Source organism: Trematomus bernacchii, unplaced genomic scaffold (genome assembly GCF_902827165.1).
Source record: "Trematomus bernacchii unplaced genomic scaffold, fTreBer1.1, whole genome shotgun sequence".
NCBI lineage: Eukaryota > Metazoa > Chordata > Actinopteri > Perciformes > Nototheniidae > Trematomus > Trematomus bernacchii.
Genome location: NW_022987593.1, coordinates 15,276,613 through 15,292,343, shown reverse-complemented (window position 1 = coordinate 15,292,343; position 15,731 = coordinate 15,276,613). Strand labels below are relative to the sequence as shown.

At 40.8% G+C, this 15,731-nt stretch overlaps 1 protein-coding gene across 2 annotated transcripts in view; it reads left to right on the top strand.

Moving 5' to 3' along the window:
- Positions 1 to 8,624: 8,624 nt before the first annotated feature.
- The window catches only part of LOC117481825 (UTP--glucose-1-phosphate uridylyltransferase-like), a 23,501-nt gene continuing 16,394 nt past the window's right edge, over positions 8,625 to 15,731 (top strand). Inside the window, exons 1-2 of one of the 2 annotated variants that reach the window (XM_034129723.1) lie at positions 8,625 to 8,813; positions 12,157 to 12,272. In XM_034129723.1, the coding sequence (XP_033985614.1) occupies positions 12,174 to 12,272 (99 nt within the window). In that variant the 5' untranslated portion in view covers positions 8,625 to 8,813; positions 12,157 to 12,173. Of the gene's footprint in view, positions 8,814 to 10,745; positions 10,954 to 12,156; positions 12,273 to 15,731 lie in introns of those variants that run through there. The other variant, XM_034129722.1, reaches the window with a different exon arrangement.

The following is a 15,731-nucleotide window of genomic DNA, read 5'->3' as shown; positions in this document are numbered from 1 at the left end:
AGTGCAGATGGGAGTCATGTCTTCAGGGTCGTAGAAGGACACCTCCCCCCTGTCATAGTCCAGCTGGACTCTGATCCTCTGGAGATTCTTCTCCACTCTGACTTTCTTACCAGCACCATCAGTGTATTTTCCACTGCGATGTGACTAAACACCAGGATTCCATATTTGGTGAGGCACCTGGTATCTCTCCCTTCCTGTCAACTGACTCTTTAGTCAAACCTATATTCCAGACAGGATGATCTCCCACCTCCACCTCCCAGCTGTGTTTCCCTGAGCTGAAGCCCTCAGAGCCCAGAACATTAACATACTCAGTGAATCTCTCTGGATTATCAGGAAGCTGCTGATCTTTGTCTCCTTGTCTCACACTGGTCAGATCATCAGACAGAGAGAGCCAGCTGTTTGCAGTGTTTGGGTCCAGAATGACAGGACTGAAGTGGACCTGGTCCTTCATCTCCTCCCAGACTCTGAAGGACAGGTTGCCCAGGTGTTTTGGCCACATCTGTCAGCGCTCCTGAGAGCAGCTGTGGGTCTGACAGTGAGCTCTGGACTCTGGCTCTGCTCTGAGTGGCTTTGTAACTGCTGAGGAAGGGCCCGTTGTGTTTCTGCAGCTCTTCTTCAACAGCAGAAGATACTGTGTGACAGAGAGGAGATGTGCTCCTGAATGCTCTTCATCTCTCTGCTGATAGTCTTCCCCTTCAGCTCCTCTTCCTCCCTCAGAGCTGCCAGTCTGGACTCCTCTTCCTCTTTCAGGAACTGATGGAGCTTGATGAACTCTGCTCTGATCTGCCTCTCTGTGGACAGCAGCTGCTTCTCGGACACTTGAATCACTTCCTTGTATGTTTCCTCCACTCCTTTGTATTTGTCCCTCTTGTCCTGCAGAGACTCTAAGTCAGCATTTCAGCAGGTCCTTCAGCTCACTGACTGCTTGTTCTACAGGAACCCACTCTCGTGACTCTGGTGGAGAGAAAACTCACAGACAGACACAGAGCTCTCTCTTCATCCATACAAACATCTAGGCTCTTCTGGATGTTTACTACACACCACCTCCACCTTCTTCTCTCCTTTTTCTGTCTCAGATGATCCAGCTTTCTGTCTCTCAGCAAAGGAGTCAGCCAGCTCTTCAGGTAAAGTTCACTATGGGAAAACCTTTAGAAGATTTTCTTTTACAAAATGGGACAGTTTTTGTGTCTATACTTTGGTTACACCAGAATTTCTGCAGGCAGCTGAACAGAAGCTGTGGCTGCAGCCCAGAGACACGGGATCTCTGAAAGTCCTCTGAACACACATGGCAGCTCAGGAAACTATTCAACAAGAACGATTTTTCTCAGCCATTTGATATTAAAGTTATTTTCAATAGCAGGACTCACCACTCACAATGTCTCTCCACTTCTCCCCAAATATACTCCAAACGTGTCTCGCAGCAGAGATCTCACACCCTGTAATGGCGTCTCAGCTCTGTTCAACAATGTCAAAATCCTCTTTCGTTTTCTCTGCCCTCCGTCACAGGGTGAATTATCAACATCAGGAAATGCTGCTATGTCATTTATTCACCAGCAGATGGAGTCAGGATGTCTTTCAGAGGGAAATGTACTTTGGTATTCAGTTCAGGACGATGACTTTGTCCAGGTAGGCCTATCTGTTGGAAGATAAACACATAAGATTTAATACGTTTAAAAAAACAACAACGTGATAAAAAGGAAAAAGCTCATATATCAAAGTTTGAAGTGCACAGTTTTTGCTCTGACTTTGTTCCCAGAATGTCTGCAGGCAGCTCGAACAGAAGCTGTGGTTGCAGCTCAGAGACACAGGATCTCTGAAAGTCTCTGAACACACATGGCAGCTCAGGAAACTTCAAGAAGCAGCTCACCTTGTACTTCCCCTCGGCTTGCCTCTTACAGTCCTCTAGCTGTGTTGTTGGAGATCTCCCACAGTGTACTGGTGTCGCGGCTCTCTTCAACAATGTCAGAATTCGCTTTCAATCCCTCTAATCTCTTTTACTAGTTAATCATTGATAGAAATGCAGTCATCTGTTTTTATGACCAGCAGATATATTGGAAAGATGAACTTTAGAATCTGGAAGACTTTCAAGTTCTGACTCAAACATGTTTTTAACCCACTTGTTTCCTCTGTTTGATCATCTGACCAGTGTTCAATCTAAACGTAACCCTTGTACGGTGTTCGGGTCTGTGAGACCCGTTTACATTATTTAGCTAAAGAAAAATGATATGATCAATTATTTTTTCAAACTCACACTCAATGGCCTTGGCTCATTTTCTGTGAAGAACATTCAGAACACATTTTCAATGACCACCCACTGTACACCCCCCCCCCCCCCCCCCCCCTACACATTTATATTACATACAGGAGGTTCTGGTCCACTGGACCCGGGGCTAACAAAAAAGTGTGTGTGTGTGTGTGGTGTGTGTGTGTGTGTGTGTGTGGTGTGTGTGTGTGTGTGTGTGTGTGTGGTGTGTGTGTGTGTGTGTGTGTGTGTGTGTGTGTGTGTGTGTGTGTGTGTGCCAAAATAAATAATAAATAAATAGCATGATGGGTGACCTTTAAGAGAAACTTATGGCTGATGTTCAGTTGATTACTTTCCCTACATTACATCTAGATGTGTGTTACATTAAAATATGTAAAAGCAGCAACACGTCTGGAATCAAAACATAAAAAAGCAGACAATTTGAAATGATACAATTTAAAAATATGTTTTATTATACAGATGTTTTATGGTCCAGTGTTACTACAGAGCTCCAGAAATATTATTTACATTTTTGCGAATAAAGTGCAAAGATAGATCAAATGTTTGTCTGGAAATAAAGAGTGACATTTGAACATCAGATATTTGTTAAATTATAAACATGTTTGGTTACAGTAGTTTACGACAAAATACAATCGAGTAAAATGAATCGACAGGCTGATGATAAAGAGTCTCTGTACAGAAACACAGACGTCCTGATGAGACTTTCTGTCCAGTATTTCATTATTTTCCCTCGACTTCAAACTGAATTGAGGCGAGAACATTTGACCTGCTTTCAGAATAAATCGTCTTCTCAGAATAAAGCACCATCTTATTTATGATTTGTTTCGTATCGCTCAGGCTGATCAGAGGATTTGTTTAAAATGAAAACTCAATCTGAACACGACTGCAGCTGATTCTCGTCGAGTCAATTTCAAATCAAATCTGCTGCTGTGATGTTTGTGTGCACTCAAAAAAATAACTCATTGGATGGACTCAATTCAATTGTGGGCAGAATTTCCATCCAATAAATATGCGTAGGCCAATCCTCACCTTTACTTGTGTAAACAGAGTGTCACAGCTCTCTGTCAATCAGAGTTATTTGTCTGTCTGCATTTCTTTTTTTATAAAACACATCAGTAAACAGACTGAGCAGGAGATAAAAGCAACTCAGAAAAATAATAATAATGCCAATAATGGATGAGGAAGGTGACAGTAATCCTCAATTCAACATCAATATTTATATACACATCTCAATATTAACGTTACTTGAATACACAGAGCAAGATGTACAAATATTTTTTTAAAAGAACAATTTAAGAGTGGTGCAAATAGCACTCTCGTAACAGTGCAGAAACTGGTGAAAAATAAACACCAAGCTTTCTAGATCTCCCAGTGCCACAAACAACAAAGACACTATTAAAGGTGGAGGCTTTGCACTGCTCTCCAAACAGGGAATATCATTGGGTGGTTTTTATAAAGAGTGCACTGCACAAACCCTACAGTATATTTGGTAATTGCATGAGTGTAGTGTAGCCATTTGCTTTGAACCTCCAATTACAAAAAAAGCAAAAAAGCAACATATTTGTTAAGGAAACTTGACAATACACTTGTTCACATGTTGTTCACCTCTTATGCAAACAGCTTGATTTGCAGCTGCTGTATTTTTGCATTCAGCTTGTGCCCATCCAAGTTCATTACGACCTTCTGTAGAAACTCGAAGGTGTACTTCAAGTTGTCCGGGAAGCTGAGATCAAGGGCATACATGAGCCCCAAGAGCATGATGAGTCCCACAATGACGCTGCCTACGATTTCCATGACTTTAGTGCCTTCGATAACAATTCCCACGTCCTCTGGCCCCCCATCCCCGTTTCTTCGGATCGTGTAAATCCCCATGACTGTGTTGGAAATGTCCCTCTCTGCATCATCAGCGGCGGAGGCCTGAAAAACAACACAAACACACAACACTTATGTTAAGTAAAAAGCTGAACCCCACAAACAGAAAACTGTGTATGAAATATAAATAAGCATTCTTAAACCATCTACTGCAGTTTAGAGAAGCACATTTGCTTCTGTCTGGCTCGCCTAATTGACCAATACTGCTTTAAACTGAGATAAGGACCTCCAACCTTATCAACATACAGAGCCTAAAATACAGAAATAAATAGTTGTACAAAAATGTAGAAATAAATTAAATCTAATAAAGATAGTTATCCATGTATGTCCTGTTTACCAACTTTTACTTATTTATTTATACATTTACCTATTTATTTCTATATTTATTTAAGAATCAATTTATTATTTTATTTATTTATTCCTGTAATAATTTAAACATGTATTTCTGTATTTATTAATCCATTTACCTACTTATTTCTATATGTATTTCAACATTTATTTATTCTAGAATTTATTTATTTCAGCATTTATTTATTTATTTATGTATTTATTCATTTCTGTATTAATTGATACGTTTATTTATTGCCATATTTATTTATTTATGCATTTACCTACTTATTTCTACATTTATTTATTCGTAAATGTATTTATTTCTGTATATATTTCAGCATTTATTTATTATTTTATTTATTTATGTATATAATTATTTATCCCTGAATTAATGTATACATTTGTTTATTCATTAATATCCATATTTATTTATTTATTTCCTTATTTATTTCTGTATTTATTTTTACATTTATTTATTTATTGATACTTAAGTAATACACGCAAGCGAGAAGTTGACATTACAGACACCTAGCCTTGGGTATGGATGGTGGTGTGCCATAGGATTTTCTCATTATAAATACATGCCATGGTATTAATAAATTAGGGTGACACTGTTCAACGCTACATGGGAAAAATATTGTATAAACTTACCAGATACTCCTTGAAGAACGAGTCTGGATCTTCCTATAGGTATATTACAAGGCTTCTCAGGATGCACTCCCTCCTGGTGTTGATGTTGTCACACTAAAGCAGGGTCGACAAATCAAGACAGAATTTAGTTAATGTGTGTGCGACAGAGCGGTTGTCTGAAGACCAGAAAGGTCGTATCAGTCAAAATGTCCCTAAGCAGGACATGGTATCTGAAGAAAAATGCATTTGTACTAACCGAATCTGTGATTGCAAGGGCTTCCTTCATCTTTTTCCCCTTCACTCCTCCTTTGCTGGTGAAGATTTGTAGCAGCTTGTCGGAAAAGTGGTCCAGCTGATACATGAACTTCGATTGCAGTGGCTTGGTGGTGATGCGCAAGAACTCTGCATTCACCTTAAAAATATTATTGACAAACAAAATACAACAATGTGTTACTTGTTTATCAGAATTACTATAAAATTGGGATGTAGGATAATTGTCTAATTCAAATTGCGATTGTGGAGCCATTAATCATTATAGACAATAATAAAAACAGTCAACACATACAAACATACACATTTACTTACTTCACTCTGCTGGAACAGGGCAGGCCATCTGCTTTTGAAGTCTCCTATCATGGGCCTCTGCTCCACGATTTCCAATCGTCTTTGGGAGAAGGTTTTTTCCATTTTCGCCTTTATCACAACTTCATTGTCACGCTTTTTCAGTTCTGACAATAAAGCAATTCTCTCGTTCTCCAGCGTTTCTGAGGTTTCGCCTTTTGGGTGCAGAGGAATGTAATTAACTTCAGCCTTTCTTGGTTTCTTGATGTTGGCTGCAGCTTTGCCTTTGCTTTCTCGTTTGTGCTTCAAGGAGTTCACACGGATTTCAGGATGTCCAAGTCGCCCGAGCTTTGTTCGATAGTTTTGTATCTTATACTTCATTGACTGTTTCCATCCCCCAAATCCTGTCTGGGATCCTAACTGCCCCAAACAAGGATGGGCCCTTGTCAAAGCTGCAGCTACCTCTTCACACTGAAAGTCCTTTGGGTATTTTGTGTATTTCATAATTTCTTGGGCTAGGCCATCAAGGATGTCTCCTTTCAGCTTTGGGCCAGGGCTGAAGTGTGTTCCATTTATCTCAAACTCTCAAATTCAGCCTCATAATTGAATTTAGGGACCACAAAAACGTTGGGCCAGGAGGACAATCCTGAGAGCTGAGTTTCTTGGGATGAATGCGGGGTTGACGTGTACAGCGTATCATCATTGCAGGATGATGCTAATGTGTCTGGAGTCTGGAGAGCGCCACTGGAAGAACTTCAGGTACATTTTTGACACTTTAAAAAGCTGACTGTCATTTAATCTGGTCCGTCATTACAATAATAAATGTAAGATCTAAAAATGTATCAATTAACTATCTTTTTCCAGAGCTTTCAGCAGCATTTCATGGACTTGCTCAGTATGGAGATCACTGTATCAAACATCCACTTATCAATTATAGCGTCAATTAGCAGCCTTTGGACCAAGGTGTATTTGAAACTGCTCGAAAAGTCTAAATATTTAGGAAGCAGACGGCCTGTAATGTTTCTAATCTTTAACACAAAGTGACTTGCTTTAAAATATATTTAAATATCAGTCGTGATGTCGGTGTCGCTCTGCAGACTGTTCAGAGTGAATCAGCTGTTTTCAGATCAGAGAGTCGTTCTGCTTTCCTCTCCGTCTCTCTCCTCGTTCTTCCACTGTGCGTTTGCTTTAAACCTCACACTGTCTCCGTCCTCTGCTGCATTCTCCTGTTCCCTCGTCTGTCAATGAAACAAATACAGGACATTTAATCAAATACTTTAAACGTCCCCTACTATACTCTTTTTTTCATCAATATATTACAGGTCTCAGATATATACAGAGCCTGTCTCTGATTGGCTGAAACACCAAACAGATCATTGCAGCATCCCATAATCCCCTCTGTTTCAGCCCTGTTTCCAAAGTGCTGATTCTCTGTCTGTTACTTTAGATGAAAATAAGGAGCCCCTCCCCACGCCCCTCTGAGAGAGATTTGGTTACAAAGAACACAATGGTGCTCTAGGAGGAGATTCAGGTGATAAGGGGGGGGGGGGGGTTACCTTGGTTGCTGATTGGCTAATGGTTACACAAGCCAAAACATCGTTATGACATCATAAAGTGGCCAAAATCTGATCAGCTCATTTTCAGACAGGTTTTTATAGAAATGGATCAGGACAAAAAGAGAGAGAATCTTTGTTCCTGAAACTTTCAGAGTCTCTTTACACAGAGGGGACACATGTTGATGAAGAAGAGACATGAAGAAGAGGAGACACATGTTGATGTAGAAGAGACATGAAGAAGAGGGGACACATGTTGATGTAGAAGAGACATGAAGAAGAGGGGACACATGTTGATGTAGAAGAGACATGAAGAAGAGGGGACACATGTTGATGAAGAAGAGACATGAAGAAGAGGGGACACATGTTGATGTAGAAGAGACATGAAGAAGAGGGGGACACATGTTGATGTAGAAGAGACATGAAGAAGAGGGGACACATGTTGATGTAGAAGAGACATGAAGAAGAGGGGACACATGGTGATGTAGAAGAGACATGAAGAAGAGGGGACACATGTTGATGTAGAAGAGACATGAAGAAGAGGGGACACATGTTGATGTAGAAGAGACATGAAGAAGAGGGGACACATGTTGATGTAGAAGAGACATGAAGAAGAGGGGACACATGCTGATGTAGAAGAGACATGAAGAAGAGGGGACACATGTTGATGTAGAAAATACATAATAGGTGACCTTTTAAAGAGATTGACATGTCAGTCTCCAGCTTTTATTTTAATGTTATTGACGGGTGTTCAACACGGAGGGGTTACTTCAAAACTGGAGCAGTTGCTCTTCTACGACCATACCTTTTTGTAAGACCACCAGGTCCTGCAGTAAATAGCTTTCGCCACATGAAGGCAGCATCGATCCAAACTGCACATAAATAGAAACCTTTTTTTAATTATTGATTGATTATTTTTTAAGCTATCTCTAATGTCTGGGTTTTCAGAACATGTATATTCTCTCCCTATCTGGCAATATGACAATAACATATTAATTAAAAAAGGACAATTAAAATGTAGGAATATTATTATTATTTAATATTGCTGTGCAAGCAGGTGCAAACTGAAGAAGTTTTATTAAAGTAGTGTACAGTTAAATCAGTTAAATTAATACAAATGGTGGAATAATTGAGTTAAAATGGGATGCAATTAAAATAAAAAACAACAAATTTACAAAATAACACTGACTTTAAAATGAGAAATAGTACATTAAAACATATATTTAAAAACATTTAACTAAGTCTTCATTTTATTGAAGGGAAATTATTAATTAATTGTAGTAAAAATAAACCATCATGGAGAGGCGGGACTTGTTTGGGAGTTCCTCTGATTGACGGCCCTTTTCGACCAATCAACTGGCTTGTTTTTAATACTCACGCGCGTCACGTCACTTGCGTCAGGCGGTGTGTGTCCTGGGCTGGCTGTCAGAAGCTAACGGCAGCAGGAAGATAAACACTGACTTTTAACCTTTTAATTTCACCTTTTATCTGTAAAACCGAGTCCTCCGGGTCTGAGCAGTACTCTGGGAGATAGTCTGTCTCTGGCCGAGGTTGTCCGTGTGTTCCTCGGCTTTGTTTTTGAGGATTTCCCGGTACTTTGACAGGTGGGTAACGTTAATATCTTTGAGACAGACCAGTTGCTGCAAGGAAAGTGTGTCAGAAACAGGTGTGGTGTGCAGCTTTAAGGGAAATCCAATTAACATTCACAGCTTTTAAAACATTATGTGAACTGTCTGCTGCTGTGGCATGCATCTGCTTCTGCCGTGTGTGTGTGTGTGTGTGTGTGTGTGTGTGTGTGTGTGTGTGTGTGTGTGTGTGTGTGTGTGTGTGTGTGTGTGTGTGTGTGTGTGTGTGTGTGTGTGTGTGTGTGTGTGTGTGTGTGTGTGTGTGTGTGTGTGTGTGTGTGTGACTATACAAATGCACCACCTTTGTAGACTGCAGTGGTTGCAAAGTGAATACAAAGTAATGTATTAAATGTTAATGCAGAATACAGAAGTTATAAATACATATTTGTATGGATGTAAATAGGTAATACACCATCAGGTAAAAGTGTTTAAGGGTAAAGTGACAATGTCAAAATATGTATTAAAGTAACATTCATGTTTATTTAGAGAAGTACATTATATCTTCCTTATACAGTCTACAATGTGATAATTTAAAGTGAAATAAAAGACAGTTAACTCAACTCTTGCTCATTTTTTTTGTTGATACACTAAAAGAGCATTATATTTACACTTATATGACTTTAAACATTTTAAAAGACACAAAATAAGTATTGAGTTGACCTTTTACACACCTGGTTTAAATGTCAGGGTATAAGAGGTCACCATTACAACCTTACTTATTGACATCAACAACACATACAGCAATATGTAAGTGCACCGATGACAAAAACTGTGGAAAAGATCAATAAAAACAGAAAATCTCACATTTCTTTCATTAATAAATATAAATACACAGATGGTTAGTGAGAATTAACAAATATTGGACTTTTTAGCCCTAAGACATGCAGGAAATACAGGAATAGTTTGTGGGAAATAATTGTATGTTTGAGATATTTTGCAATAATAAATACAAAATTAACTTTCTTGTTGTCAAATGCTAGACTAGTGATACGTTGATCGGAGAAGTGGAAGAAATATTGTGTATAATTCACGAGCTGCTGTTATCTTCATGTGAAAATTCACTTTCTGAGTTTCAAGGCACATTTTTAAGATGTTTCAAAAGAAGCGTCTCAACTATTTTTACTGATAACAAAGACACACACACACACACACACACACACACACACACACACACACACACACACACACACACAGAACAGCATGTGAAAAAATCAAAATATGAGTTTGTTAAAGTCAGGTAAACTTAACACAAATATATTTTACTAAGAATACGTGCTTTAGTATTTAGTACTTTGGAGGGGATTTTAGGGAAGCTTATTTTACTAAGATAATTAATTTAATTGCATTTATTTTAGCGCTTCTCCTAGGGCTCAAAGCGTTGTACATTACATATTACATATTAGACATGTAATACATCCATACTGTGGACAATACACGCAGTGGATAGTCAACATTTGTCAACAAAAGTCAAATGTTCTTTAATGGTGACACTTCAATTACTTGTATTAACAATATGATTTCTGACTTTTGGAGCTGATATAAAAACTATTCTTTTTTAAATACCTTATATTAAGAAAGAAAAAACACATATATATATGTTCAGAAATGTATAATTGCAGAGGGCAAGCTCAGATGTTGAATAGTCTTGATTGACCATCAGCTCTTATTGTTTTCAAACTCGCCTAAACTGGGGGTCGACTACACACACACACACACACACACACACACACACACACACACACACACACACACACACACACACACACACACACACATACACACACACACAGGCACACACACATACACACACACACACACACACACACACATTGTCTGTTGTCTGTTTTGATTGGTATGTGTGTGTGTGGGCAGGCCTTGTGTTTAGTCGGGGGTCGGGGCTTCAGATCTGAGAGCTTTTCCTCTGGGCTGAGGAAGAGGAGGACGTCTGTTGTTCTCTGGCAGCTGCTTTCTCTTTGGGACCATTCTTCACTTTCTATCAAACTCATGGACTCTGAGTGAATCTGCTCCGAAACGTTCCCGCTGCTTCCTTTCCTCAGATCTTATCTTTACTGTGTCTGCTTTTAAAAAGACTCTGGTCAAATGTCTCTAACTGTAGAGGGTGAGTTGATTTGCAGGCTGTTGGGATGGGACTGTTTAGTGTGTGAGATTACACTTTTGTCCTTCAATAACTAACGTTCTGGTTTTCTCCGAGCCAGTGTAACTTCATGTGTTACGTTAACAACACTTAAGGGGTTAAAGAACCAAATGCTTATGTTGGTGTCTCGTAAAATTCATCATAAAGGATTGAAAAACGGTATTGTCCTCTAAATACGAAGGACATAGTCCTTGATTTGATGTCAGACACACACTGAGGTCAACTTTCCAAATGGCAGCTTTATTGGTTTTAAAATGTGATTTAATATAATAACAAACATTACATCTATATGGAATCATTTTGTGTTTAAGTTCACATCACCTACACTTTCAAAAACCGTCATTAAGTATTAGATGTATTATTTTAAATTGTTGTATTTTAGTGGAACTGTGATTGTGTATCGCACTTTTAGTCAAATGCTTAAAATGAATCTAATAAACTAATAAGTACGGAAGATATCGCTAACGTTTATTGGGAGTAAATGTAAAGAGAGGAACACGTACACCTTTAAGTTTGTAGAAAATAAAACGCTTTTACTGCAGACAAAGTAAACAAAACCTGGACTGCACTATTTACTTTAACTGATTTGAAGCTGTTCAAGGTCACCTGTTCAATAAGTAAACACCAATTTTCTGCCGTGATATTTGTACCAATATTGTGTCTGTTTTCCTATCAGTTAATACGAAACACAGTGTGTGTTTGAACTGGACAGCACCGCCTTGCATCTCTTCATTTAAAGCCAACAAAGTCATCATTTGAAGTTGCTGTCAGGCTTTTAAAAAAGGCCTCAAAACCCATCTCTTCAAAAGAGCCTTTGCCTAGACCTTCTTACCACCCTTTTATTTTATTTTATTTCTATTGTTTGGGTTTTTTTTTTATTGCTTTTTATTAATTCTACCGTGTTGTGTAATGTTTATTTATACTGTTCATGCTCACTGCTTGTAGCACTTCGGGATTTGAAATCAAATATGAAGTGCTTTATAAATGGAACCCATTATTATTATTATTAAATACTGTCTTACTTAAAGGGGACCTATCATGCAAAATGCACTTTAAAGTGGAAACATGTTTGTCTCTTAGCCGTTTTTGCATGACTTCAGATGCAGAATTCTTCTCAGGGTTTTTGCCTCTAATGTCAAATTAAAATCCTAACCTGTGTGTTTTCAGACCTGACCGGAGGAGTGATGACGGAGTTTCAGGAGAAGCTGAGGGCGCAGCACGAGGAGTCGATGCACCGCGAGCTGGAGGCGCTGCTCGGCACCGCCAACAAGGCCGAGGCCGAGGTGAGAGAAGCTCTGAATGCCTCCCAAAGATAACAACGTTTATATCTGAAACACCTCACATCCACCATTCAACCAAGCTATAAGAGTATCAGGGAAGTGAGTTGAGCTCTGAACAACTCCACATGTTTCTGTATGAAATGTGTTGTTATCGTGAGTTTCTTTGACAATGACCAATAACACATCATCAAAATGTCTGTAAACTACACCCAATAATGCAGTGTGTAGGAGTTGGACTGTTGTGTAGTTTTATCTATCCTGTATTTTGCTCATAGCCAACCTGACTAAGTGTATTACTTAAACAATTCTTAGGGGGTTTAAGCAAAAATGATTGATGTTCTCTCATCATAAAAATATGAACACAGTTTTGTCCTCAAATATCCGAAGGACGCTATTTAAAGGGGACCTATCATGCAAAATGCACTTTTGTACGTCTTTTATACATGAATATGTGTCCCCGGTGTTCCAGGGAACTCACCAAGTGTCAGAAAACACAACCCTCTCTATTTTCCTCCATACCCAAATCTCTAAAAAAGGGGCTGCAACGGATCTGATAAAAACTGATCCAGATTTGAACACTGTCCTGACGTCAGGACGGTGGCGCTACGGCTATTGGGCCAACTCTCCACCTATCAGGGGAATGTGGGGTTGGGCCACGGCCGGCCATTGCCGCTCGAAAGCGCTGGAGACGCTGTAGTACATATGCCAGGCCTGTAAGTGGCGCTGTAGTCTGCCACAAAAGCAGCGAAGAAGACTTCCCGCGCATATGGTAACCATGGTTACCCTTCTGTTTATTCTCCACTGTGGCTTTTTTTCTCCCTCCCCGAGGCAAGCGTTTGCTCCCGCTGCTTTAATGCAATCCCTCCCCGTCAAGGCAAGCACTGTAATTCTCTCCGGTTAGTCCACCAGCAGATGACAAACACCCACCTCTCCGCCTCTTCCAAGGAACGAGTGGACCGTGCGGCAGAGTTTCAGTTTCAGTTTCTTTCGCCGGTCAAGATGTCCGTTAAAGTTTAAATCTTCCGGACAAAATTAGAAAAGTGCCGGTCAAAGGTCTTCTTTGTTATTTATTGAGCTTTAAAACAAATGAATAACGACTCTATATAATAAAACACGGAGGACGGAGATCTCTTTTTCTCCCCCTCTTCTGACAGCCCAGCAGCTGATCAGAGCACGTCTCCCCTCTCCTGCAGGGGGGCGTGGTCAGCAGAATCAGACCCGTAGACAGCAAACAGCACAGCGAAATGAGGCATGGCTAAAATGCATGATCTGTTTGGTATTTTGAAAACAGAAACGTATAAATATACCTTATATAGGTATGGCCCTACAATATATCATTTAAATATAGCATGATAAGTTTCCTTTAAGCAATAGCTCACGACAGGCCGTGGTATATGCTCAGTATATCACAGCTAAGGGGCGTGGTTCGGCCCGACGCGAACCTCATTGAACCCCTGACACTGAACATTTAATGAGTTCACGAGAGCATGTTTCAGACAGAAACCTAAGAGCAAGTATTTGAGCCATAGTTGGTATAGGAAGATGCAACTTGATTTTATTCTTTGAAAGAAAAGAAAATGTTCTTAGCAAGGTCTGATCAACCTCAACATTCCACATTCACACAATAGACTGAGAAGTGCAACAGTATGAAACTCAGAGATGAACTTCTCCTGTCCTTTGTGCTGTAGTGTCTCACCCATGAAAGCTATCACTCCATCCAGATCAGTTCGTTGTTGTTTATCTTAAGTTGATTCTGGGCTCAAATCTATTACAATTGTAAAGAATAATTTGCAGGCATGGCAAGGGGAGGGGACTGTGGTGTGGTGAGGTTGATCCTATCACTATCACTGGCTTCAAAGGGAGAGACAGACTGACTGTGGGCACCCTGGAGAGGGCCAACGAGCTGAACACCTTCTTCAATAGGTTTAGCTCTCCGCCCGCTGCTGTCTCCTCCACCTCCACTTCTCACCTCCTCCTCTCAGCCTGGCGTCAGCATCCCCCCTCTGCTCACCACCTCCACTTCACACCTCTCCTCCACCACCCAGACTGGCTTCTGCACCCCCCCTCTGCTCACATTGCCGCTGACCCCCCCCCCCTCTGCTCATCTTGCCTCAGACCCCCCCCCCCCTCTATCCCCCCCTGCCATCAAGCCCCCCCCCGCTTCACTGTGAGCACTGGACAGGTCCAGAGACAGATGGAAAAACTCCACCAAGGCAAGGCTGCTGGCCCTGATGGTATCAGCCCCAGGGTCCTGAGGACCTGTGCCCGCCAGCTGTCTCCTGTTCTCCAACATCTGTTCAACCTCAGCCTGCACCTGGAGACCATCCCGGTGCTGTGGAAGACGTCCTGCGTTGTTCCGGTCCCTAAAAAGACAACTCCTTCTGGGCTCAATGACTATTGCCCTGTAGCACTCACATCTCATGTGATGAAGGTGCTTGAGAGACTGGTCTTGGCCCATCTCAGGCGCCGTTTACACGAGGAGAAAACTGCTTGTATCTGCATAGTTTCGCGTACGTATAGCCCTATTATTTACACGAGGCCGATAGAAACTGACCCCACAAACGATAACGGGTCCCAAGGTGGATAGATTTGCAAACGAAACGCTCTGGGGGGTCAACCGAGTCCGTGTAATCACCTCTATACGAATATTTCCTGAAAAAATAGCGATAGCCCCACCTCTCCTGCTCACTGCTGTAGCAACTATCAAAAATAGCTGTGTTAATTAAACGCACAAGGGGTTCTTGAATGAAATAATATTATAAAAGGCAAACCAGAATTGTTAACGCCCAATATACTTCTTAAACAAAATAAACAGAGTCAGATTTCATGCATTGATCCATTATATTGACAAAGGAGGATCTCACCCGGTGTTTGTAGAGAATATCTCTCTCTTTCTGAGCCGTCCTCTCCACGGAGACGTGCTTCTTGGTCGGGATGCAATATCCACTAGAGATGGGCGAGTCCTGATTCATCCGGATCATTAACCCGGATCCTAGAAATGAGCTGGTCGTGACGAGTCTCCCCTCTCCATTAACCCAAGTCCTTGAGTCCCACACTTGGTGTGACGTACAAATTAAAACTATAAATTGCGTCACTCGCTACTCTCTTTATAACATGTAAAATCACATTACAACGTACCCCAAGTCCATCTACCTACCCTTTAGCAAGTATACAGTCACAGGATAGCTGCCAGAAGTGATCGTTTGGCTCAGGGGAGGGGACGCGGATCAGTGAAACTTCCTGCAGACTCGTGGGGACTCAGAGGAGCCGACGGCTCCAACAGCAGATTCGCAGATTCGCAGATTCGCAAATCCTGACTCGCTGCAACACACAGCGGATCAGACTCGTGCGGACTCGGAGCCGTAACCATATAGCAGCAGATCCAGAGATCCAGCAGACTCGTCCGTCATGCACGAGTCCACAGCAGACTCGGATTCGCAAATCTGCCAAATCGCAAAATAA